An 11448-nucleotide genomic window follows, 5' to 3' on the forward strand; every position below is an offset into this window, starting at 1 on the left:
ATGCCCGGTGCTTCAGAGGGAATGAACAGAACAGGGAATCGTCAAGTGATTTTGCCATACAGATATTATTCAAATAATTGCAGCGAGCCAACTAGCTATTGGACTGACATGACCCTAACTTGTCAGCGTTGTACAATACCTTGGGGAGGGCCCCTTTAAAATGCATCAGATAAGAACAATCATTCCCAGACTGGTCGCATAAACTTCCATTGTTAAAGCAAAAGATCAGTGATGTTTGTTTACCAAACAACGGAAATCATGAACAAGGTATAAATCTCAGTGCTGGCTAAAGAATAATTTATTGAACAAACCATACAATGCAACAGGATGTTGCTTTCTAAGATACATTTTTTAGCCCTTGTTTGTCCCCAATGAATAGTTAAAGCACTTGAATGACTGTAGCATATAAATGTAAATGCATTACTCCACTGCAAGCCTGTTTACTGTCTTAAGACCCAACCTGACAAAGATTTACTCCCCTGCATAACTTTATTCACGGACTACTCAGAAGAGTAAAGTTACACCCGTGGGTAGATCTCTGCAGGTTCCCTTCGGGCCGTGTCCTGCAGTAGTTCTGCACACAGAACCCCCCTTATCTCTAACACCAGAAAGAGTTCTCTGTGCAAATCTAGGGCAGGGCTTGTCTTCACTGCAGAGCGTTACCTACCAGCCCCAGCGAGAGCCGTCACGCTGCAGAACAACGAGGAGTGTGGCATCACTCCAGCACCACCGAGCCTTTGTATTAGCAACACAAAATAGCTTAATCCCCACCGCATTACTAGCTTGAATGGGAGCAGCAGTGGAGGGTCAGGCCACCCAGCCCTGCCTAGCCAGCTAGCTCGTGTTTGAGCACTCAGGCTAGAGGTTTCTGTTGAGTTGAGTTCAGGGCTGCCCTCGAGTTATACCTGGAGCTGACTCTACAATGAAGACAAGCCCACTGAATCATTGCTGCTGGGTCTGATGCTGTAGGTACTGTGCATTTGATACCATCTGGCTACTGGATGACGAGATAGATTTATTGGGGTGGGGAGGCAGCTACATGACACTGTGCACTGCTTTGATTTATTTGCAAAAGGAAGAGTTTTATTTTCCCTTATCAGACTTTGGTGACTCCTGATTTAGGCTTTGATCCTCTCAGCAGATCCCTGTGAGTAGACGCGTCTGTCCGCCGGCAGCCTGCTGAAATCAATGGGAAACCCCCAAAGGCAACAGGGCCCACCCACGCAGTGTGGCTTGCCGGATCGGGGCCATACTCAGAGAGCAGCACTTGATACCACAAACTTGATTTTTACCAAGTTCTCTGGGAAGCAGAGCGCTGTCACTTCATGAGATTCACTGTTACTCACATGGCCACAAACTTTCAGTTCCAGTCTGTAACAGGAAAGGCAAAAATGCAATAACGGAGGAATGCCTCTTCTCTGTACATGTCCACAGCAGAACGGCTAAGGCCCTTGACCTTCCCCGGAATACATTTCTGTATTTTCTTACCGTGTTTATAGCAGATCCACCGATCCACAACATTTGGCATCATTAGTGAGATCGGTTTGATTAGGTAAACAATTCCTGGAACAATATTCCTTCGAGTCGAGTTACCAAAGATAGCAGAATGCTCTTCACCGCGGCAGCTTCGGTGTCGAGGTCATAGAAGCCGAGGCGTTGTGGCTTTTTTAGAGTTCAGTCTTCTGCAAACCCTATGAAGGAACTTGCGAAAAACTGATGTCCTGAAAATGATGAACACCCAGGGGTCCACAATGGAATTCACAGATAGAAACCTCAGGGCCGTAAGGTCTGCCTTTTCATTAAAGTCAGCGGCAAAGGCTCCGACATAAGCCCGGACCTGTTTTAAATAAAAAGATCTAATTATAAAACCTAACAGCTGAGCTCTGGCAATAAAGTACAGCACTTCGTAAATGACTTCAGTAAGCTCCCTACATTCAGTCATCATACTCGACGGCTTTTCTGCACTGAATCAGCACACGGCTCATTCTGAGATTGCGCTCTGCTTAGATCGACATCAAGCTTAACTAAAACCAACTGAGCAGGCAGATGGATCAGTCAGTAAACAATCTGGGATCAGGCAACAAAACAGTAGTTTCTGTGCACATAATTACACTTCATGGGACAGATCCTCAGTTGGTGATGGGGCGATGCCCATTGGTGCCAATTGAAGATCTGGTCCTATACGTTTTAATTGTTTAACAACTTACAAGCTCAGCAAGTGGTATGCAGGTGAGCACAGTAGTGCTCAGCGGAATATAGTGAAGGCATGCAGGGCTAGCTTTGAAGGCTAACACAGACGGGTTTTGATAAACTGAATGTCTCATGAGGAAAACGGCCTCATTTTGATCTCCGTTGCACATGACTGGTGCCACTGAACTCAATGGCATTGGACTGGCATGAGATAAGAAGGGGGCCCGTATTTCTGGCTGTGCGTTGGCTACTAATCAATGCCCCCATTCAATCTCGATTCCAGGCCCTCGAGTTGCAGGGCTTGGATGTCATTAGCAGACGTGCAGATCTGAGAGGATGGTTTTGCCATTCCGACATGAATGCATTTTTGTGCCAGATAAAGGACATGTAAAGCCTTCTTCCTAAGATGGAAATAAACTGGTTTCTCCAAACTATCTGTGCCTCAGTGTCCCCGGGCTAGATCCTCAGCTGGGCTGAGCTGGGGAGGGCAAGGTGGATCTAAACAACCTTTGCATTCCTCTGATCCTGGCACCGCCAGGAAACAAAATAGTCCCCGGCATAACTAAAGCAACTTTAAGGAAAGCTCCGGGTAACAGCCGCTGGGAGCAGTCCCCTAAGGAGAGCTCCTCTGTCCAAGGATCAGGCAGCGTGCTGTGTGCTCTGACACCTGCCCCACGTGGGTGAGGGGAGTGGGTGACGTGCAGTCAGCTACACTCGCTTTATACCACCCTGGGATTTCCCGGTATCAGGGATCCCCAGCAGTGCAGTGCAAAGAAGCTGGGACAGAGTGTCTGGAAACAGGGCTGCTGCAGAGCCAGTCTCTGGGCAACCTAACGAGTGCAGCTGGCCTCCAGCCCGGGGCCTCATTGGCCACCATGAGTGTGGGAAGAGTCAGCTGACCAGCTCTTAAGCCCGGCAGTAGCTGCATCTCACCATCTACTCAAAGCATTTGATTTGCCCATGGCTTTGACAGCACCTGTCCCTGCCTTGGTTCATTCCAGGTAACCTGGTTCTGATCCCTGCTTTTGGCACTGACCACCTGGGCTCGGCCTGACTCCTGCTCTGTCTCCTAGGTACAATCAGGGCTTAATTTGTGCCAGGGCACGTGAAGGCTAATCCCCTGCACCTCTAGTCTTGGCAGATCATAGCCCCGGCACCTCTGGGCTTGCTGCATCAGTTAGGAATCTCTAACAGCTGGACATGACTGCCACATCCCAGTCCTGTGACACAGGGGCTGAGGATGTGAACTAGACTTCATCTGTCTCAAACACAGGGGATAATAGCGCCCAAATTTGTGAAGACGTAAATGCTGGAATGAAAGGCATGATGGCCCTGATTCTCCTTTCACTTTACACTCTCAGTCAAGTTAATTGTGATTTAGTTTCCCCCTGGTGGGCAAGGAGGACCAGGCCCGCTCTCTGTGAAACGTTAACTACTGGGGAAGCAAATGTGTAAGGAACAATTGAGCGTTTGCAAACACGGCAGATCATAGGGACACATTGCAGCTGGGAAGGAAACAGCCTCCTTTCTGATGCAGCACAAAGCGAAGTCTACGTAGGGGCAAAACCTGAGCTCAGGAATTAGGTCACTGGAATTAGGACTGGAGAATCCTCTGACAAATGGAATTGCTCATGGATCAGGAAATCCCATCACTGGTTGCATTAAACAGCAAGGTGAGGTCCCAATCCTGCAAACCCTTAGGCAAGGGAAATAAGGAGGAAGAGCTAGCAGGTGAATCATAGAATCTCAGGGTTGGAAGGGACCTCAGGAGGTCATCTAGTCCCACCCCCTGCTCAAAGCAGGACCAATCCCCAATTTTTACCCCAGATCCCTAAATGGCCCCCTCAAGGATTGAACTCACAACCCTGGGTTTTTAGCAGGCCAACGCTCAAACCACTGAGCTATCCCTCCCCCCAAGAAAATCATAGAATCCAAGGGTTGGAAGGGACCTCAGGAGGTCATCTAGTCCAACCCCCTGCTCTGCAGACAACTACTGGTCTGTGGGTGAACCCCCTGAGAACGTTTTTGAGGGAAGAGAGAAAAACCTTGGAAAGGGGGCCTTAAACTTTGCTTGTGGGCCCGACTTAGCATTAATCCTTTCTAGGCTACATGACAGTGCTTGTAGAAACACTTGGTGCAAGAGTTCAATGATCTCTTTCCGCATCTCCATCATTAAGGTACATTTATCGTACCAATAAACCAATCCAGTGATGTGTACTGTTGAAAGAATTCATAACTATGCTTCTTGGGTCAGAGTTAAGGCTGGATTCATTTCTTCCCCCCCTGATGTATAAAATGTTATGTCATCTTTGGTCTGCTTCTGTGGCATGCAACAGCCTTCTGGGCAGGTAGCAGCTAAAATAGCTTTTTGAATTTTGATCGTTGCAAAATACCTGGTGCAAGACAGTGGCAGAATGGAGACGGCAAAAAGCCCAAATGTTGTACTGCCTCCAATCTAGGGATTGGAAAAAACGTTAGGGCAAAAATCTCAGAGAGATGACGGGCAGTCGGTGAGACTTTTTAATTCCTACATAAATGAACATGTTGGACCTGATTCTCCTCTCATTGACATGGGTGTAAATCAGGAGTAACTCCACTGAAAACAATGGAACAACACTGGTGGAAAACTGGTGTGAAAGAAAAATGAGGCCTATTATTTTGAGACTTTCCTTTAATGCACCTATTCCATAACCGTAAATGTGCTTGTTTTTACACGCAGTGGTGTCGTAGCCATGTTGGTCCCAGGATATTCGAGAGACAAGGGGGATGGGAGGACATCTTTGACTGGACCAACTTCTGCTGGCAAGAGAGAGATGCTTTCGAGCTGACACACCACTCTTTTTCAGGTGTGTGTAGCTGGAAAGCTTGTCTTTCTCACCGACAGAAGTTGGTCCAACAACAGATATCACCTCACCCACCTTGCCTCTGGTTTTTTTTACAGTAACTGAAGATTTGCAACCTTGAATGATTTGAAACTTAAATGTTGCTTTAAAAAAAACACACACCATTTTAACTATGAAGTCATCATCTCCATAAAATACCAGTTTTCGCACAATATTTAGTATGATGATAATTCTTGTGTGGTAAGAGTGCCCCCTTGTGGACACAGTAATGTATCACCTTTGAGTTCCATTATGGTCTTAGGGCTTGTCTACAAAGTAGAATTGTGCTGGACTAGGTATTCCTAAATTGCTCCATGTGTATGTAGACAAACCCTCAGTCACCTCAGAGTAAATCCTGGATAACTCTATTGACTTTGTTGGAGTTATGCAGAGTTTTTGGTGGCATAAATGTGATCAGAATCGGGTAGAATTGGATTGGAGGCTAGCAACTTAGTCTAAGGACAGATTTTTAAAGGCATTTGGATGCAGAGAAGCACCTAGTAAGATTTTTCAAAGGTGCCTAGCTCCCACGGAGAGTTAGGTGCCTAATGGTAGAGAGGGGGCCTAAATATCTTTAAAGTCTGGTGTCATTTTGTTTTACTTTGCAGAGCGTAGTGTAGAAGGGATACACAGAAGGGGATTCGATTCTAAAAAAGCCTTCTAACCCTGTGGTTCTATGATTCGAAGTACTTAGACTGGAAATTCTTTGGGCGGAGACTGTCTTTTTATTCTGTGTTTGTGCACCTAGCACATTTGTGGACCCCGGCCCATGACTAGAGCTCCTAGGAACGACCTCAAAACAAAGAAATAATAATAATGGAAAGGGGGTGAAGAAAACTGAAACACGTGTAAACACATGAGCCTACGCGCTCCCAAAAGTGCTTCTTTGGCTTAGTTTTGGTACGTGGCGTTGACTTTCCCTTGTAAATTTAAGAATCACTATTTATGTGAAATTTATTATTCTCATTTATGAGAATGCCCACTTTTTACTTTCACTAGATTCAGGTTTATGCTCTATTTCTTTAGTCACCGTCCATATTGAAGGAGAGATTATGTGCAGCTCAGGGGCTTTATCTTCTTTGCCCAGAGACTGCTAAACCTTCTCTGACAACTTTAACTTGGATCCAGGGGTCATAACGAAAAGAAAAGAAATGTTTCTTCCCCTTTGCAATGCACAGGTATTTTAAAAACAAAACTCCTGAATTCTCTTACAAGATCCTTATCCCACCTGTATTATTCAGCTGGAACATTACCAGTAGGTCTCTGTGCAACATCACATTGTATATTTGTCTCCTTTTCTAAAAAAGGGTAGGAAAGTCCATATACAAATACAGCACTTAACCAATGTTTATTGTCTTGGAGAACCACTACAAATTTACCTATTAAAAACTCCACTGAAAGGGTTTCCCATTAGCGGGCTAACACAAGACCACAAAAGCAGTGACATTTACAATTAGGGTCTAACAACACACAGACACACTGATAAGGAGATAGGGCATTCTGCATTGGCTTTGGAAGATCCTCAACTGTGCGTTTTCTTCCTTTTGTGGTTTTAGCAGACCTTTAACGGTCTTTGTTTTGTGTTGAGTCCATTTCAATTTTATAGGTTAAAAACATTTGGTGCATACAATGAATCTGAAAAGAGAACTGAGGAATGTGATACCCAGGCTATGAAATATTTGTCCTATTTACTGTATCCACCGTGTACTGGAGGTGCAGCTTATTCACTTCTGAACGTGAAATATAAAAGCTGGTCTCGGCTGATTAACAGCTTTGTCAATGGGGTATATGCTTTTGGATGCCTCTTTATGTTGCCCCAGCTGTTTGTGAATTATAAGATGACACCAGTTGTGATACTCGGTCTGAACTTGCACAGGAGTATATGGCCAAAAAATATATTAACTTTTTGGCTGATTAAAAAAATGATTATGCATGATAGTGACAACCCATTCTCCCAAGCACAATGCTCCTGTTGTTTTTAAAATAATGGTTCCCTTCAAAACCTGTAGTGCGGAACAAAAGGGCTAATGCTTACCTGCAAAATCATACTTTAAAAAACCCAAACCATTAAACCTCTCTGAGCTAAAAAGGGGTGATGGGGTGGGAGGTGGGTGAAGCCTACTAAAGGTATAAAATCTACCAGATTGTATTTCCAAACACATAAAACCTTCTCAAATTGTGCATGTGGTTTGTTTCTTTGGTGTCTTTTCCTCCAAATTCAGCCCCTAAGTCTCTCCTTGTGGTTAAAATCTCACATTTGATTAGTTTTGATTTTGTAGCTGTAAATCACTGACAAAGGAATTCTGAATATTGAGATGTCCTTAACGGCACTAATGGGCACCACTAAAGTAATTGCATTTTGATTTAATGGCTTTTTTCCCTCCAAACCATACTTTCATATATACAACAGTGTTAAGATATGTGCCGGATCTGGATGAGATAGGTAACTGAATTAAGCCAGTTTTCAGAGTATTTTCACATTTACACAAGTGAAGCTGTGGAAAGAAAATAAGGGCTTGATCATTTATTAAATCCATATGATCCTGAGTAGTAACCCTACTCATATGAATAACGCCAGAAGAAAAGCCATACTGGGTCAGACCAATGGTCCATCTAGCCAGGGCTGCCCAGAGGATTCAGGCGGCCTGGGGTCTTCGGCGGCAGGGGTCCTTCCACGCCGGGTCTTCGGGGCACTTCACCGAAGACATGGAGCGGAAGGACCCCCGCCTCCGAATTGCCGCCGAAGACCCGGAGGGGAAGAAGCCGCAGCGGGTCCTTCACTCCGGGTGTATTCGGCGGCACTGAAGGACCCTCCCTGCCACCAAAAACTCTCGTGGGGGCCCCTGAAAACTCTCATGGGGGCAGGGGCCTGGGGCAAATTGCCCCACTTGCCCCCCCTCTGGGCGGCCCTGATCTAGCACAGTATGCTGTCTTCCAACAGTGGCCTGTGCCAGATGCTTCAGAAGGAATGAACAGAACAGGGCAACTTCTTGAGTGATCCATCCCCTGTCATCTAGCCCCACCTTCTGGCAGTCAGAGGTTTAGGAACACCCAGAACATGAACACCCCATTGCACCCCATGGGAGTACTCACACAAGTAACCTAATGCATAACTATTTGCAGGAATAGTTCTTAAATTAGCACAGCCCACTTTCTTCTGTGAAATGCTCTATGTTAATATGAAATTCAGAGTGTTATCCAGTGCTGGAGACATGTCTCAATGGATAATGTTTTAGAGAGAAAAGGACATGAAAACCTCCCTCGCATAAGAAATCGGGGCATGTGAGGAGAACGTGGGTAAGATTTGAGTGATCTGTGGAAGGTGAATGATGCTTCATTGAAGGTTTAAGATTTTTCACAATGTTAATACATTGGACACGTGCCTGAACGGACTTGGGTCTCCTTTAAACTGTGGGTACGGGTGGAAAAGTGACTCTGAAATACACAAACACTGGTGTTTCTTGTTGGCTGATGGCCAGGAACTTTGTAGTAAACGTCTCAGTGTACTCATCAAAGTAGGATCTTCCTGGGGTTTAGCACAAAACCTCACTGATCGTAAGTCAAGTTGCCTTGTTTGTACTTCATACGCCATCCACAACAGTGTGACTCTGGAATCAAAAGCTTTTGCTGTCAGCTTTGTTGACAGCGCCTGAGAAAAAAATGCAGCTTGCAAGAGTTGCTGTCATGGATCTGTAACACTGTAAACATGTGGTTATTTTTAATAACTGTCTCAGTAGAGAAAGCAAGCCACTGACTTACAGTCTGCGGTTGTAATAACCATGACACAGTGTAATTTGCAAGGGGTTCACCTCCTTACTTGTCCCTTGGTTTATGAGTAAACGGAGGGCTTCTTAGTCGATTCAAGCAGGCGAGACATGGAGCTTACAGAGTAAATAGAGCAAGGAGGTGTCATTTTTAGGGTCACTGTGAGAGCATACCCACAGTTTAAGAGGAGACTCTACTTGGGCACCTTGGGGTGCCCATGTCACTTTTTTTTCCCCTTTCTTTGTTTGCTCTTAAAAAGTTTTTAGTGCCGGTGGAAAGGTGCTGGATTGCTCCCCCAGAAAAGGCTCAGCATGGACTGCAGAGCTGAGAGGGTGGGTCAGTGTCCCTGTCCACTCAGTCCTTGGTATCTCCGCAGAGGCTGTCAGCAGGAGTGCCAAAGGACAGACTCAGTCCACCCACCCATTTCAGGTTGCAGGGAGCTACCCAATTAACCCCTCCTCCATCACTGCTGCCCTGGTCAGCTTTCAACAGCATCCAGAGCCTTCCGCTGTTTTATCAGCCCATGTGCCTCTGTCCATCCTCCACACCCAAGAACAGTACCCTGGAAGTTATCAGTTCCAGAAGTCTGGTAGTGACAGAAAGTTACCCACATCCTTTTAGTTAGAGCTACTGGGCCTTTATCTGCACTCACGCCATTGCCTTCATTCACTGCAGCAAACATATGTACAGGGGGTTCACCCCACTCATCCTGACCACCCCTAACACTGGGACAGTGGTGCTAAGTTTTCGGCCTCATTTTGCCCTCCTGAAGATGTAAAGGGGGCAGAGGAATCAGGATGGGAAATCCCAGCCATTAACATCAGCGGGGAGAGGATTTCACTCGCTAGCTTTGATCCCCTTTGTATGGATGTGGGGGGCAAACCGCTTACCCACCAGCGTAGTTCCTTTGACTTCACTGGGCTCGCACAGGCTAATAAAGTGGCCCAGTGTTGGCAGGATTGGTGTGTCCCAAAACCCAGTTTTCCTGGCTGCACGTGAAAGCCGACGCTCCAAAGGCCCCCTGGAAATAGGGCCGCTTCACAACTGATGTCAGGGTCGATGTGATTTTAAACCCTGGGTACAGAATACACCCTCTGAGAGGACACCCTCCCCGTGGGGGGAGAGTCAGGAGTGCAGTGGACCCCCTGAATGGGGCATAGCGCCCCAGCCCTCCCCTTTGCCTGGCACCCTTAGAAGCACCAACCCAGCTGCCCAGTGCTTCCAGGCGAGGGCCAGGGGTGAAGCCGCCCAGGGGACAAGCCAGCTTCTAGCAAGGAGGGTGTAAGGCTATACTGGGGCGAGGGGGATGTTACTCCGGCCAGACCCAAAGCCCGCCGATTGAAGTCAGGGGGAAGACGGCCCTCGGGATCAGGGCGGCCCCCAGTTACGGTGGGGCGCTTGGGCCCCCCTGCAGGATCGGGACCTTGCACAAGCATCGCCCCAGCGCCCTCTCTCCCCCCCCGCTGCTACTCACGATGAGGGGCAGGGAGCAGACGGTGAAGAGGACGGTCATGAGGCCCAGCAGGACGAGGTGATCCCGCTCCTCCATGCGCGGCGCGGCGGGGGCCCGGCCGGCGGGCGGGCCGCTGCGGCGGTGGGGCCGGCGGGCCATGCGGTAGAGGCTGCGCATGCTGGCCAGGTTGCAGAGCCCGATGGCCAGCCCCAGCGCGCCCAGCAGGCTGGCGTAGAGCACGGAGTAGCCCCGCGCCGGGGCGGCGCCGCCGGCCATGCGGATGAAGCACCAGGTGCCCGGGCAGTACTGCACGGTGGCGCCGACGCCCAGCAGCGGCAGGGCGCAGAAGAGGGCGCACAGGGCGGCGGCGGCCGGGGCCAGCAGGGCGGCGGCCCGGCGGCGCGGCAGGCGGCGCCGGTAGAAGTAGGGGTGGGCCAGCGAGAGCCAGCACTCCAGGGCCATGGCCAGCAGCAGCAGCGTGGGCGCCAGCCCGAAGAAGGCCATGAGGAAGGCGAAGAGCTGGCAGAGGCGGCCCGGCGGGCCCCCGGCGGCGGCCCCCGCCGGCCACAGCTCGCTCAGGCTCCGGTTGCGGGCGTAGGCCACCAGCACCATGGGGCTGAGCAGGCATTTGCCCAGCAGGTCGGTGACCGCCAGCGCGCTCACCAGCAGGTAGAAGGCGGAGGCCGGCGGGGGCCGCCCGCGCCGCAGCCGCCGCTGGCCCAGCAGGAAGAGGGCGAGCAGGTTCCCCAGCAGCCCGGCGCCGAAGAGCAGCGAGCTGGGCAGCGCCGACTCGCCGCCCTCGAGGGCGCGGCTGCTCCGGCAGCGGTAGCCGTCGGCTTCCATGGGGAGCGAGAGAGGAGCCCGGCGGGGCGGCGGCGGGACAAGAGCCCAGCCGGCCGGGGCGCTGGCCCCCCGGGGATTAGCGGGGAGGAGGGTCCGGGAGCTCGGCCCGCTCGGGGAGGGGAAAGGGAGAGCCCGGCCCTGCGGGCGGGGGAGGGAGGTGCCGGCTGGCCGGGTGTGTGGGGGAGCGGGGCTGCCCGCCGTCTGGGGGCGGGTGGGGGCCAGACACGCTGCCGGCGCGGGAGGGTGTCCGGGAACCCGACGGGGCGGCCAGGGGCAGCCTCGGAGGGAGCCCCGGGCAGCGGCCGGGCTCCTTCG

The 11448-nt window shown here is 49.8% G+C and overlaps 1 protein-coding gene across 1 annotated transcript; it reads right to left on the bottom strand.

The window, feature by feature from the left end:
• Positions 1–290: 290 nt before the first annotated feature.
• LOC311521869 (prostaglandin D2 receptor-like) lies at positions 291–11196 on the bottom strand. The gene is made up of 2 exons (XM_084630543.1): positions 10312–11196; positions 291–1837 (listed from the first exon to the last, which is right to left on the bottom strand). Exons 1-2 carry the CDS (start codon positions 11131–11133, stop codon positions 1640–1642), a joined length of 1020 nt encoding a protein of 339 aa, XP_084486669.1. The 5' UTR covers positions 11134–11196; the 3' UTR covers positions 291–1639.
• Positions 11197–11448: the final 252 nt, after the last annotated feature.

This window comes from Lepidochelys olivacea, assembly GCF_965140295.1.
Source record: "Lepidochelys olivacea isolate rLepOli2 genome assembly, chromosome: 6".
Lineage (NCBI taxonomy): Eukaryota > Metazoa > Chordata > Testudines > Cheloniidae > Lepidochelys > Lepidochelys olivacea.